The sequence below is a fragment of the Clytia hemisphaerica genome, unplaced genomic scaffold (assembly GCF_902728285.1).
Source record: "Clytia hemisphaerica strain Z4C2 unplaced genomic scaffold, Clytia hemisphaerica genome assembly, whole genome shotgun sequence".
NCBI lineage: Eukaryota > Metazoa > Cnidaria > Hydrozoa > Leptothecata > Clytiidae > Clytia > Clytia hemisphaerica.
Genome location: NW_027104571.1, coordinates 84,899 through 99,960, shown reverse-complemented (window position 1 = coordinate 99,960; position 15,062 = coordinate 84,899). Strand labels below are relative to the sequence as shown.

The following is a 15,062-nucleotide window of genomic DNA, read 5'->3' as shown; positions in this document are numbered from 1 at the left end:
TTTTCACACAGGAGAAAGTGTAGAGATATGATCTCTAATAATTGGGGAAAATTGACAGCTACCCTGAACTCAACAAACACTTGGAACTTTCCTAGGTACTGTACTTGAATTTTCTAGATTACCTTGAGAATAATGAGATGATGGGAAGCCGAAGCACTTAACTCTTAGGATCACAGTTTTCACCCTTACAAATAACAGGCAAAGAAAAGTTTAAGGAGGATGCTTCCAGCCTGTCAAATTAAAGATTACCAAGGATTACAATGCATAATTATGGAATGATATATGTCTTATTAGTTTAGAAAACCCTTAGTAAGAAATTATCCTCTGTATTACATCCTCCCCTCTTTTTTCCTGAGAAGAACTATTGTCAAAAGTGCCCCCTCTCTATCTATTTTGCTGTTTAAAATTTTTTCGCACTCTTCACATGCCAAAATACTTGAATGGCGAGATTAAACTCAATAAAAAAGCTCCAATTTTAGGCCTAAGTTTGTCTATTTTGCACAAAGAAGTGTTTCAATTTTCTTTGTAATTTTGGGCTTTTCTGATATGTACTATACTATGAATTCATAACATTAAAATCATTTAATTAACAAACTCACTGAACTGACTTTTTGATTTATTTTTCATGTTGTTTTAAATCATATACCTCAATTATTTTAGGGTTTAAAGATTGATCATTCTCCTAATACCTTCAGATTTGTAATACAGAAACTTTACCCTTATAAGCAATCTGATGTCCATTTCCTTTTGCTTCAACATCATATCTGTGTATTTTCATCGCACTTTCATGAATTACTTCATCATTCATCGACACAGACTTTATCATAAATACCCTTTCCATATTTCAATTCCCAGTGAATGACTTTTTCCCAGTGACAATGTTGTGATTGTATACTGAATCTATTGTTTAACTTTTGTTCAGAAATAAGCAGCTTCTAACACTTGCTTACTAATTTAATACCAAATTTTGCCTTTTTTACCTTTTGCTTTTTACATAATAGCCCTTTTTAATTAGTCTATAAATACAACCCTAGGTGTTCTGATGATAAATGTTTAAAGTAGGCTGCTGATAAAAAATGTTTTTATAGACCTTGAATGATTATAATAGTGAAAAGCGACTTATTATATCATACATACATACATAACTTCATCCCTCTCAGCGAGAGGGTGAAGCTACGACAAATTTTCTCCAAGCTTCTCTGTCTTTCATGATGTTGATCGCTTCTTTCTTTGTTAATCCAGTATCCTCAAGTATGATACTTTTCAAGGTAGTGAAAGGTCTTCCAGTCTTTCTCTTCGAGTCGGGTGACCACATCAATAGCTGCGAGGCGGGCTTTTCTCGACGTGCTACGTGACCGGCGAGAGCAAGTCGACGTTTTCGTATTGTTGCAGAGATTGGAGGAATGTTTCCATAAAGGACTTTGCTAGACATACGTGTCGTTTGAGGTACGTTGCAGACAACTCTCAGCATTTTTGTGTATTTTCCGTCAAGGGATTTTGCAAGGGTCTTTGTCATGGTCCAAGAATCAGATCCATAGAGCAATATTGATTCGGCTGTTTGTCTGAAAACCTTTATTTTTGTTTTCTTTTTAACTGGAGACTTCCATACTTTAGTCAGGGCGTTTACTGCGCCGCAAGCTTTTCCAATCCGTACATTCATATTATATCATATATCATATCAATCATATGCTATTCATATTTCAATACCCAGTGACCATGTGATTATTTATTGAGTCTATTGTGTGTTTTGTTTAGAAATAAACAGCTTATTATTTCTCTATTATTTCTCTTCTTAAAAGATTCCGTTCAACTACATCAGTATGAGGCTTACTATACTATGACTAATTTAGTACTAAAGGATTGCTCTTTAACCTTTTTATACCGTTGATGCAATGTTTTATCAGCCCCTTTTTAATTCGACATTATTAAGGCTTCAAGCCTTAATGCAATTCTAAGTGTTCTGATGATGGATGTTAAAGTAGGCTGCTGATCAAAATTGTTTTTATAGACCTTGAATGATGATCATACCTCTCTATTATAGAAATATTTATTTCAGTTATTTTAAAAATGAATTCAAAATATCATCAAAAATACTTCGATAAAGGTATTGAATCTCTTTCAAGTTGATAAAATTTTCTCTTTTGCATTTCTTTTAATTTGATTATTCTAAACTGCCTGGCTTGTACTCGATATCGAAACAATATTTATAGGCCTTATAGTTTATTCACAGATTAAAACCAAGAAATCCAAATTTAGCTTAACGTACTCTCTTAGTTTTACATTTTGATTTTATTAAACCTTTGCTCATCCTTGAATTCTATAAACCTTCTATAAACCTCTGAGCCATTTTACTTGTGATATCAAGTTCCTCATAAATCTTTCTCATACGTTTTTCTCGGAGCTCTTCAATATTTTCATTCCTGTTAATAGTTGGTATTGTACACTGTGGTGATAAGAAGTCCAAACAACTGGTGGATCGTTTGATGAAGAATATCGCACAAAAAGATTATCTCAACGAGACAACGTTTACCAGCAAAGATTTTCATACCAGCAACAATGTCCCGTTGTTAGTCAGCATGACTCTGGCAACTTTCAAAGAATCTAGACTACCCTTACTAGTGATTCTTACTAAAGACTTTTTCCACAAGATCTGGACAGATCAATTGAAGATTGGAATTCAACAAATGTTGCTTGGATATTCAAGTCATTTTTGTTTACATATCTGGATGGATGACTTAGACAGTACTGAGGTCAGGAAGTGGAGTACCGGCCTTCTCAGAAACGATTCTTCCTTCAGAAGAGTCAAGTACCAAGACTTGCAATATACTACTGATAAAGAACTAAAAGAACAGATCATTGCTTTGATTAGAGGTATTCAATTTTTTTTTTAAGAGGACTTCATCATTTTTCTAAGTGGAATATTTCAGGCTTGGACAAAGGCAAAATCAAACTTTTATTATAACTCATGGAGATTCCTAAAAACAAGAAATTTCCGCAGGAAGAAACATTCGCTGCTTTCACGAAATTGCAAAAGTTTATTACGCGAGAGATTCTTTTGACAGACTGATTCGAGAATAGTTAAAGTTTTCGTGTTTGTGAAAAACTCCTTCTCTTAGAATCTTACCTAGGCCATGAAATTTTCTTAAAAGCAACTGAAATCGTATGGGAGTTTTTTCTAGGAAAAAATTTTGAAAAGGACTATTCTTACAATGGATTTGAATAGGTTGATTAAAAAAACTCGTACAAAGCAATCCTCTTTTGTCAGGTAATCACCATTTTTTCTGGCAATTAAGTTCGGTAAGTTTTGAGAAATGTTGTGAAAATCATTACTTTGAAGTCGAAAATTTCACCTAAAGTTTATACTGCATGGGAAAAACAAGAAGTAGAGATGGAAGCTAATCTGAAATCTACTTTACATTGAGCCTTGATGAAACAATTTTATAAGAACAACGAGGCTCAAAATCGATAAAAAAGTTAACCAATTTAAGAACAATGGTTGTTTAATTCTTTTAAGAACTAATAACCGAAGGCGGTTATAGACGGTGATATCGTCTATCAAGAGTTATTAATTTGATTCTTATAAAGTATATGCTTATAAGAAAAATAAATATGCTCATATTGTGTGCCATCCCTTGTTTACTTTATAAGAACTAATAACCGAAGTGTATATCACCGTCTATCAAGAGTTATTGATTTGATTCTTATAAAGTATATGCTTATGAGAAAAATGAATATGCTCATATTGTGCGCCATCCCTTGTTTACTTCGTAAGAACTAATTACCGAAAGGTATATCACCGTCTATCAAGAATTATTGATTTGATTCTTATAAAGTATACGCTTATAAGAAAAATAAATATGCTTATATTGTGCGCCATCCCTTGTTTACTTTGTAAAAACTAATTCCCGAAGGGTATATCATCGTCTATCGAGAGTTATTGATTTGATTCTTATAAAGTATACGCTTATAAGAAAATAAAGAAAAAGACTAAAGACACAAAGATATATGACGTAATCTAAAGAAAACCCGCGAAAATCGTCCGTGGTTATACGAGCGTGTAATTTGTAAATCAATTTTAGTGAGTTCGTCCACCGCATCGAGTACTTTCGTTTTCTAATTTTTTTTCCTCACCGCCGCCGCCGCAGAATGCTGATTGTAATACTTTCGTTAAGGCGAAATTAAAAAACGATCTTATAAAACTAACTGCTGAAAACTACACGAGTAGTGCATAAATCTGCATAAATTCATTTAGAGATATTTTCGTGACAATAAGAAGACAATGGATCTCTCTTGGGAGCAATAAGAGAGCTTAATCCATCTATTCCAATCCGATAATTCGTGAAAGTTAGTCACCGCGAATTGCAGAAATTTCGCGAATTTCTCCATTCGTTTCATCTCCTTAAGTATTGAATTTTCTATATGATCTTTACTTCATTTTCCTATAATTATTTTAAGTAAATGTCCCCGAAAATTTTGTCTCCAGAAATACTATGTGTCCCTTTTTCAATCATAATTTGATAATTCATCATTTTTTCAAGACAATACAGATAGAGAAGCAAAGTATCGAAATTATTCAGTACAAGACCAAGACGCATTGAACTTCACCGATTTAGCGTTGAAATCATTATCCATCAAATCAAAGGACACAGCAGAGGGCTCACCACCGACAAGCATAACATCTGTTCCTTCGTCCTCAAGCAAGAAACGAAAGAAAAAGAAGAACCAATCTGCCAACCAGTATTTAAGAGGAGCGGCTGCATTCCCCAAAGCGAAAGTACCAAAAGAGACAACTCGATTGAGGGATTTATCACTGGATCAACGAGACAGAATAACGACCTTACTGGATGTTGGGTACGGTGCCAACTGGAAACAAATTGGTCATTTCTATCAACTAACACCCGCTGAATTCCGTGTCATTGAAACGGCGGGCCATGCTGGTCAACGACCGGCTGATTGTTTGTTGAGATTGTTGTTGGCGAAAATGCCTGATTTGAGTTTGCAGGATTTAAAGGAGAAATGTCAGCGAATTTTAAGGAGGGATGTTATCGAAATCATCGATGAATTGATGGGGAGCTAGAGGTCGTTATTTCGAAAGCTTTGTAAAGCGTTTAAAAGAAGTCATTACTGAGGAATTGGGAGGATTCAAAATGACAGGCAGTTTGTGGAGGTACCTGTGTTTGAGATGAGGAGGCGTGCGAGACGCAGAAGACAGACACCTCTAAAGTTTCTGGATGACTTGCTTTAAACGTCCAAATCAGTATGTAACCAAGATAACTGTGCGGAATAAAAGAATATTCTGCTAAGTCAGCAGAAATGTAGTCGAGTCTGTCAAGAGCTGTGGTAGAAAGGCAAAATTTTTATTTCTCTTGAAATATTTGATACAAACACGAGGTTCGAAATCTAAAATCTAATATCAAACGAACTATAGTATATATAATTATATTAAGAGATTTTTAATTTTTTATAGCAATGTAATATTTAATGTAAAGGCTTGGGGACACGAGAAGTTTTTTTCGCGTTGGTGCAATGCAATATGTTCCATCCCAACACCACAAGAAAAAAAGTGCGTGTCCCATAGTTTCTTTTATTGTTTCATGGGACAAAAAGTGAGGGAAATACCCAAAAGACATTGATTTTGTCCCTGGGACAATGGAGCAAAATATTATTCAAATCAATTTTACTCCATTGTCCCAGGGACAAAAGTGAGTTGCATTGCACCAACATGAAAAAAACTTCTCGGGTCCCCAAGCCTTTTATAAAGGAAGGCCTTATAATAATTTTAATGAAGCACGTATTCTTCCTCTTAGTTACCGTATTCAGCCTAGCTGTATAAACAAACTTACTGGAAATTTATTTTGATAAAAGTTTTGACAGATCGCCTACTTTGTGTGTACGACCTTTATGATTTGTCTCTCCTTTGTCATTTTAGTATGTAACAGATGTTAGGGTTGACCCACCAAACTCTATAACAACCTTGTTTCACAGCCCAGAGGAACTTTTTCCCACAGTGGGGAATGTTCTAAGCTCTAAAAATTTGGTCCAAAGGATGGTCCAATTAGTTTTTTTATTGTCAATTTCCAGAGGGGGGGGGGGGGCTGAAGTTGTAGGCTATTCTCCCCACTGGGGACGAAATTTTGGCTAGATTTTTGCTGAGCTGAGGGTTGTTCTATACACGCTTTTTTTAATAAAGAATTTCCTCTATAAGAATATCAGGGTGAAAATTGGCCAAATCGTAAGAATACCCTAAGAATACCCTTTAGGGTGAATTTCCCAGAATTTGATAAGAATGCAGTCATTTTGTATTTGGTTAACAGAAAAAATTGCTTCCTTTGTTTGAGATGAATTGAAGCTTTGAGGAAGAAATGTAATTTTAAACCAAATGTTCACTCAAAAGTCCAAAACTCTCAAATTGATCGTTTTTTATCTTTGTAGAAAAAAGTCAAGTCTTAAAAAGTAAGAATACGTTAAGAATATTTCACCCTCAAATTGGCCAAAGTACACTATTCTAATAATAAAAGCGTGTTCTGGCGTCCGAATAACTTTGATTGAAGTTTTTAAAAAGGGGTACCCTGAAGACGACGGTTTTTCCTGAATGTGACGGAAAATTCAATGACCGTACTCACAGGGCACCACTTTTCTAAAACCTCTGATCAAAGATGGCGTATATAACACAGTCCAGGGTTTCATTATAGGTCAGTAGGTTCAATGTCCCATAGTTGCATAGTCATAATTCGCAAGTGATTTGTTTATCATTAAAATTTTGATTATTATTTTATATTTATGGTTCTAGTTTTATAACATTCGTTTTATGGATTTATTATTGCAAAAATTTCATTGCATTTTTTTTATGACGACATAAAATAAGGTTTGTGTTCAGTTTTCAACACGTCTTCAACACGTCAATCTTTGTTGGGATGTTTGGGATGGAATTTTGTTGTTTCTTTTGAACTTGGATTCACTGATCTCAACTATCTGTATTTTCTTTCAAATAATCATTTTGAATATAAAAATGGTTTAAAAGCATCTCAGGGGGGGGGAGTACTTAGGCAAGTAAAGGTACGGTATGTGATGTGGTATGGTATGTACCGCCCTTAAGGGTGGCTTTTTGGAACCTGGCAGTCCCTGTAATGGTTTGAAGAGTCAGAAAATAAAATCTCTGTCCCATTAAGTGTCGAAATATTTTACCCCTAAAACATCGAAATTTGGTCAAATTAGTCCAAATAAAGGTCGTAAATTTCGAGGATCGAAAGGCTAGCGGCACCCCCCCCCTTCATCCTGTAGACCTAGTACCCCTCGTCCTGGGGAAAGCATATATCGAGTGATGATGTTTTGCTCCTGTTAAAAGAATCTTCGAAACGTCATAAAAGTGAGCATAGTGTTAAGACAAAGAGTTTTTTAAACTTTAATGAAATCTCTTTATTCTGAATAATGCAGTATATACATTAATAGTATTTTATTTCACTGCCTATGATGACCTTTTTACTAAACCTATTCTATTAAATGTTTCCCAAAATGAAGATAGTTTCGAAACTGAAATGTCATAATTTTCCTTTAGAACCTTTGAAGTTTATAGCCCCCCTGAGTTATCCTTCTAAAATGTTTTATGAATCGAAAGACGATCTGTATTTTTTCAGACTTACATTTGTTATGCTTTTTATATTTTTCAGTAAAAACAAAAGATTAAGAAAATAAAAATAAATAAATGAAGAGAATGAGATGAGTACACCATTGTACATCCTCCAAAGCGAGTATTGGGTTCGCATCAACCTCGCTTTGGAGAATTGCATCAAAGAAGCCCTCATTGATGTACTTCACAACGTGCACAAAGACGCTTCTTATACTGGACTTCCAACTTGTCCAAAACAACTTTATCAAATATTCGTGCAATGCAAACAAGACAATAAACACGAGTTGAACAAAGTGTTGAAGAAAGAACAATGGCAAATATTGTGTCCACAAAATGGATCATCCAACCCAGAGGATTGGGATATCACCTTACTGATTGCTGTATTGAGGTCAGTGGTTGGATTGCAACCTGCTGGAGGATGGAAAATCAAATCTCTTCAATCCAACGATCAATCTATTGGAGCTTTCTTGTTTTTGATCAGAAATTTAAGAAATGACTTAATACATGGTTCAGTCAATGCAGTACCAAATTTACAAGCTTTCAAACAACTGAGATCTCGAATGGAGAACATTTTACTGGGATTGAAATACAAGAATATGCAAATGTTTTATGATTTGGAAAGTTGTCCATTGGATAAACATGTGTTGGTTATTTCTCGAATAGTCACCAATTTGGATCAAGAAGTGGATTTGTTGCGAAATGAAGCGAGCGATAATTCGAATGCTATCAAAAATATCGAACAACATAATCAATGGATGAAAACTTATTTGAAACAATTATCTTCGGCAAAAGCTGACAAAACTGACGTCGAAGGTGAGATACATTGGTTTTCAATTTTGTCGAAAGCACATTTACTTTCTTACCTCTTTTGAAGTCTTTGTATTGTAAGAGCTGAATCTTGTTAAACTTATTACCTGTTGCCCCCAATTTTTGTGGTCATTGAGTAACACCATTTGTTTTACTCTAGATTTAGCCAAGTCAATGAATAGTGGACTGAATACGAAAGCTGATAAAGATGAAATGGATGGTATGTTTGTTTCTTTACTTGTTTTATATTTCGGAGAAAATGGTATCTACCTGATGATTGTCTAATAAAAAGTAGGAGGCATCGCCAAGTTGACGTTCTAAATAAAATTGCTCCTTTTGAAAAATATTGATTTCTTCTTGTTATCTATGTTAAAGTTTTTCGATATTTTTGTATATAAGAAGCTTTTTGTGATATATTTTCACTATCTTTCTGTCTGAATAGGCATTTTCCGATAAAAATCACTATTTGTCTTACTCCAGGTTTAGCCAAGTCAATGAATATGAAAGCTGACAAAGATGAAATGGATGGTATGTTTTGTTTTGTTTCAAAAGATTCTGAAATATGGACTAGCTCGCTAAGATTAAATGTAGCGTTTTGTTTAATGGTTCCAGTCTGCAAGTGCTAGGTGGGGTGTCCCTAGTGGCCGTCAATCTAGATAGATAGAAGTTCTATGGACCTTTTGTTAGGCGTGACGTGGCATGTTGGATTGGCGCTGTGTAGTATCTACCTATTCTCAACTTCAGTTGAGCTAGAATCTGAGAATGTGTGTCTGTGTGTCTGTCTGTCCGTCTGTGTCTATGTCCCAAAACTTTGGGGCAGCCTGGAGACTTCATCAATGGACGGGATATCCATTGCTTCAAATAATTTATTGGTAATTGATAATTTGATTATGAGATTTAGGAAGCCTAGATAGGATACCATTTTAGCTCCAATTCTAATGAGTGGTGAAAACATTAGGTAATGACTCCACACGATAGCCTGATAGTAGTTCAATTTCCATGTGTTTAATTTTTATCTTACAGTGTTTCTTGAAACTAAACATCCGCGCGATAAGCCTGAAAGTACACATGCAAACACTAGGTTACAAAGTCTAAAAATATCAAATAGCCTAGAGATTGTGTATATACTTTCTGGCACTGGTATAGAAAAATCAATATATAAAAATCAAAGTTGATCTAACAGTTTACTAAAAGGCTATTGTGTGGAGTCATTACGTAATGTTTTTGTCGCCAATCATAACTAGGTTTAAATGGTATCCTAACTAGCAAAACGTCTATTACATTCAATTGATCGATTATTCAACGATTGGCTCTAACATGATCTACAGATCGATTGTTAAACGGTTGCAAGTTCAATTCATATTTCGATCAATGATCAATGATCAATATTCAAGAATTTGGAATATGCTCAATCACCGTTAAATTATCGATTGGAAAATGTATCGATTGTGCGAGTCTGGTTTATAAGAAATGGAAATCAATAAATATTGATCAACCTGCTCAAAATTCTCAAAATGTGTAACTCCACGTTTCAATGATATTTCTACCGGGTGTCCCAGAAAAAAGTCCCCCTCTTTGAAGTGAATTTTCTCGAGTTCTATGAGCTTTGAAAGCATCAATCCTTTTGCATTGGAAAAAGGAACGATAAACTTAAATTTTGAGGGGTCATTTGTTAAATTTAGTCAACTAGATAAAAAGTTATGGTCTAAATGAAAAATTACTTTTCAAAAAAATCGAAAAAATGCGAAAAATTAGGGTTTTAAGAGTCACTTTTTCGCCTTGTCTCTCTAAGGGCAACTTTATTCTCTGTTGGGGCCGGTTTTCGCAGCTCCGGTTTTACATACTTTTGACATTCTTCAACCCTAGTACTTCCTGGTTGTTTAATTTGATTATTTCATCGATGAATAATCAAACACTATACCAAATCGTCTTGTTTATTATTGAAATAAGTATCTTGTTCTTTTTAATAGAATTGAGCAACAAAGTTGACCAGCTATCAATGGAATCAAAATCTGTAAAGGGTAAAGCTTTAGCTATGATTTTTATTTTCTCTATCCACGCTTATTATTATTTTTATTATGTAAAAGGAATGTTGCTGAATAAAAAGGCCTTTTCTGACGAGTATCATTCTTTTTAATAGAATTGAGCAACAAAGTTCACCAGCTATCAGTGGAATCAAAATCTGTAAAGGGTAAAGCTTTAGCTATGATTCTCATTTTTACTATCCATTCTTTAACTTAAAACTCGCACCGATGAACAATACCGGTAAACCTTTACAAATTCAATCAATCCATTCAAAAAGAAATGACCTTCTTTGTTGGATATAACTTTAGGGAGATCCTATAAATTAACCTTGTTATGTTAGTCCGTCCGTCTGTTATAAGCTTTTCTCGGGACTTGCTCATTAGATTTTTCTGATTATTTTTTCGCACAATGATTTGAAATGGTAATTCCCAAAATGTGACGGAGCCCGAATTTCGAAAAAGAAAATTCTCCCAGTTGCCAGATCCTGAAGTGTCACGGAAAAAAGTTTTTCAGAATTTTCTGGAGAATTTATTATTAGTTTTTTCTATTTTTTGTACATAGATGCGTATTAATACTGCTATCAATGTGTCTTACTTACTTGATAATTTCTTTATCATCGAGATGCCCAAAGCTTAGCATCGTTTGGTTTCCTAAGAAGTCATATTTAATTCCGGAAGGAACTCCTTAAGAATTGCTGGAACAGCCAAAAACCGGCTTAAAGCGGGTTACCTTCACTATTTCGAGAATATCAGTTATATAAAGTGTCACTTGTTGCTCTTTTGAACCTTAAGAAATATTTATTTGTATTCCTTCCAGACCTAACAAAGACACATTGGAACTTGCCAGAGCCTGTTTCCATCTTCTTTGGACGAGAAAGTTTGATTAAATCCATTCACTTGAAACAAAATCAAGCAGTTGCATTGAGTGAAATGGGAGGTGTGGGGAAAACACAAATCGCTGCAAAGTTCGTTCAAATACACAAAAATAAGGATGAATATCAGAAGATATTTTGGATTTCTGCTGTCAGCCTCAAGAGATCTTTGAGCGAGATTTTGTGTGCATTTGGTTGGAAACAACTAATTCCTGATGAACCTTCGATGGAAAGTCTTGCTTTCATTTTCCTCTCTAAGATTTGCGAAGGCTCCAAAGGATCGCTGGTTGTATTGGATGACGTCACTGAGGTCACAAAAGACGTCACTTCATTCATTCGAAATGTGAAAGAAAAAATCAGCTTATTGTTGACATCTCAATTGAAAGATTGGGAAGGTTATGGTTTGATTCAAATTGCTGTTCCATGTTTCCAAGAACAAGAATCCATTGGTTTCTTACAGAATGAGCTTACTACAGCCAGCCATCAAGAAATCTCCATTTTAGCGAATCGTTTACAATCATTACCTTTAGCCCTTCACCAAGCCATTTGTTACATCAGAAAACATAAAGTTCCTCTACACAAATACATTAAAGAATTTGAAAAATGCAGTGAAAGTGTTTTGGGAATGAAGGGAATGAAATTTAATTCTTTTACTGAATATGACAAAACATTGTTGACAGTTTGGGATTTGGCTTTTGCGAAGATTCGGGTCGAATCAAAGAATGCTCTTCTGATCTTGGGAATGATGGCTTTCATGGACAATCGAAAAATCAATAAAAAGACATTCAGCTATTTTGATAAAGTTGACGAATTTGAATTAAATGAAATAATCTCACTGCTTGGTCAATATTCATTGGTCAACGAGTGGAAAGATTGTTTAGAAATTCACAGTCTTGTGCAAAAAGTTATCCGATATCGCATTGAAAAAAAACAGTTTGTTGAAGATGAAAGTCCGTTGACACTGCTTGAAGGTGTGCTTTTGAAAATTGAGGGCTCCGTTGAAGATTTGGTTATAAATGCTGACCAGGAGGATTTATGGTACATTCATGTTTTTCATTTGATCATGAGTGGTGCACTCAAAACTATCAACTTTGATGTTACCCAGGTGTTTACTATCGCCGTAGGCAAAATAGAGATGGAAAAGTTGTACCAAATTTCTGAATTTCTATCAAAAGATTTGTTAAAACAATATAGGTGGTCTCGAGATGTGGAAACTTTTCACATGTTATTGCGTGTTCATTATCGTTTCATAGACGCGTCAATTAGATTAGGTTTACTTAATGTGAATGAAATTATTGCTTTTGAAGAAGAGTTTTCCTCAGAGCTTGAAGAGCATTCTGAAGAAGTTTACTGGTGGAAGTTACAGCAAGCTGAGGCATATAATATACATGGACGAGTGCAATGCAATGATATCGTTCAAAAATTATTCAATGAACTGGTCAAGAAGAAAGGATTTGATGATATTAAATTAGGATTGGCGAGTTTTCTCACCGTAAGGGATGTTGAAGTTTTGTTGAATACCGTTGACACAAATAATCTCTGTGACTTGGACTTTTTGGTTCATTATAATGCAAAATGTGATTTATACATCAAGAACGGTTGCTTTGATTTGGCTGAACAAGTCATGAAGAATTGGAAAGAACATTTACACAGAAAACAATTTTCTCGAATGTTGCACTTTAATTTCACAAAAAAGAATTGCTATTTACTTTACAAGAAAGGACATTACAACGAAGCATTGCTAGCTTGCGATGAACTTAAATGTGATTTTTTTACTGATGCAGATATTTTAGTATTCGAAGCATTGATTTTGATCAAATTAAGAAAGTTCAACGACGCAGAAATTTTACTTGACACCTTTGACCATCACAATAAGATTATTATTGAAATCAGCTCATACCTGAAATTTCGAAAGCATGACTTTGAGGCAGTAAAGAATCTCCTCGCCGAAAAGGAAGATGAGCGCCGGTCAAATCTTTTGTTTTTGGTAAAGGAATATGCGAAACTGCATCGACAACTCGAAAATAATAAATCGAGAGAATTGGTTGAACAATGTTTGCAAATGAAAACATTTGTAAATAATATCTTTCAAGTAGAATTGGATTCGATTGGTATTTAAAATACAATTTTATCGATTTATGATTAGAATCGGATCTTTGGGAATTACTCAAACTTTTCGCTAAACTGATGAGTTTTTCAATTGGTTGCAATGTAATTTTTGCATTGACTTGGCCCGTAAAACCATGGCCCCCGGCGTGTAAAAAAAGTGAGGGGGCCAAAAAAAATTAAAAATGTCGTCCACCATGGTTGGGCGACGAAGAAAATTTTTCGTTTTTAACCCTTATTTTGCCCCTAAAACGGTATATTTAAGCATAAGCAGTTATCTCAATTTCTGACGAAATATAAATAGTCGCGTCTATTTCTCACCATTACTTCATTGCCCAAAGCCAAAAGAATCTTTTTCACTTAAACTGATATAACATTCAATTTTGGAAACAGTAATATGAATAAATTTATTATCCATCGGCTAACTAACCGATTATAGGCTAATTTTCTGATAATGAAGTTCTGCTGAATTGACAAAAAGCCCTATTTTTTTACCCTGCGCCAAAAAGTGGAATATTTCCTAAACCAAAATTGACCCAAAGTCAAAATTTGTTATGAGCATTTCTCTGACAATGACAAACCATGTATTCCTTAGGGAATGGTGAAAAATAGACGCGACTATTTATATTTCGTCAGAAATCGAGGTTTTTATCGATTTTCGGCTAATTAGCCTATACAAAATAGTCTAAATAGCCTATGATAGGCTAATCAGCCTTTGATAGGCTAATTTGAAGGTGTTCTTTACTGTTTGGGACAACTTATGTTATTTTTCTATAAATTAACGTGTGTTCATCCGTTCGTCTGTTACCAAATTTTCTCAGGATTGAATCATAGGAATCTTTTGAGTTTTGGTACAAAGGTGCAAAATGGTAGTGGCCAAAATGTGACGGGGCCCGATTTTGGGCCAAAAAACTGCTTAAAAACGTGTTTTTTGGACTTTGTGAAAAATTGGATCATTAATTTCTTCTGATTTTTTGCATGAAAGTAGGGTACCATCATAGGTTTTTTGCATGAAAGTAGGGTACCATCATAGGTAAATAATGGCTCTAGCATATTTTTGAAAAAAGGTTTTGTTGGCTCAAAAAACGCATGTTTATCTTTAAGAATCACTATTAATATAATAAGCATACATCAATGTTCTTAATCAAATTACTCAATTTTTTTATGAGATAGATGTTTTTTTTGCTCACGAAGTCTTGAATATGAAAGAATATTTCAATAGCATGAAATTTTGGTTTCTAAACGTTTCATTTTATAAGAAACAAACGACTAATTTTAATAGATCGTCACTATTTGTGTTCTGAATGATTGTTTATTGGTCACGTCACGTAGATATCAATTATAAATGTGTTAAATGCATAACCAGGTAGGTCTATAAAAGTGGAATATTTCCTAAACCAAAATTGACCCAAAGTCAAAATTTGTTATGAGCATTTCTCTGACAATGACAAACCATGTATTCCTTAGGGAATGGCTTTGGACAATGAAGTAATGGTGAAAAATAGACGCGACTATTTATATTTCGTCAGAAATCGTGGTTTTTATCGATTTTCGGCTAATTAGCCTATACAAAATAGTCTAAATAGCCTATGATAGGCTAATCAGCCTTTGATAGGCTAATTTGAA

The 15,062-nt window shown here is 34.4% G+C and overlaps 2 protein-coding genes across 4 annotated transcripts; both read left to right on the top strand.

Annotated features, from left to right (window-relative positions):
• The first annotated feature begins 2,008 nt into the window (after window positions 1–2,008).
• LOC136823433 (uncharacterized) lies at window positions 2,009–5,179 on the top strand. Its single transcript, XM_067079613.1, has 3 exons — window positions 2,009–2,104; window positions 2,431–2,871; window positions 4,539–5,179. Exons 1-3 carry the CDS (start codon window positions 2,068–2,070, stop codon window positions 5,075–5,077), a joined length of 1,017 nt encoding a protein of 338 aa, XP_066935714.1. The 5' UTR covers window positions 2,009–2,067; the 3' UTR covers window positions 5,078–5,179.
• Window positions 5,180–7,671: 2,492 nt separating this feature from the next.
• Window positions 7,672–14,547, top strand: LOC136823438 (uncharacterized). 3 transcript variants are annotated; one of them, XM_067079621.1, is made up of 6 exons: window positions 7,672–8,440; window positions 8,595–8,654; window positions 8,915–8,962; window positions 10,405–10,455; window positions 10,575–10,625; window positions 11,276–14,545. In XM_067079621.1, exons 1-6 carry the CDS (start codon window positions 7,717–7,719, stop codon window positions 13,447–13,449), a joined length of 3,108 nt encoding a protein of 1,035 aa, XP_066935722.1. In that variant the 5' UTR covers window positions 7,672–7,716; the 3' UTR covers window positions 13,450–14,545. The 3 variants fall into 3 exon arrangements, with proteins under 3 accessions (XP_066935722.1, XP_066935724.1, XP_066935723.1); XM_067079623.1 differs by lacking the exon at window positions 8,595–8,654 and having other exon boundaries at window positions 11,276–14,547; XM_067079622.1 differs by lacking the exon at window positions 10,575–10,625.
• Window positions 14,548–15,062: the final 515 nt, after the last annotated feature.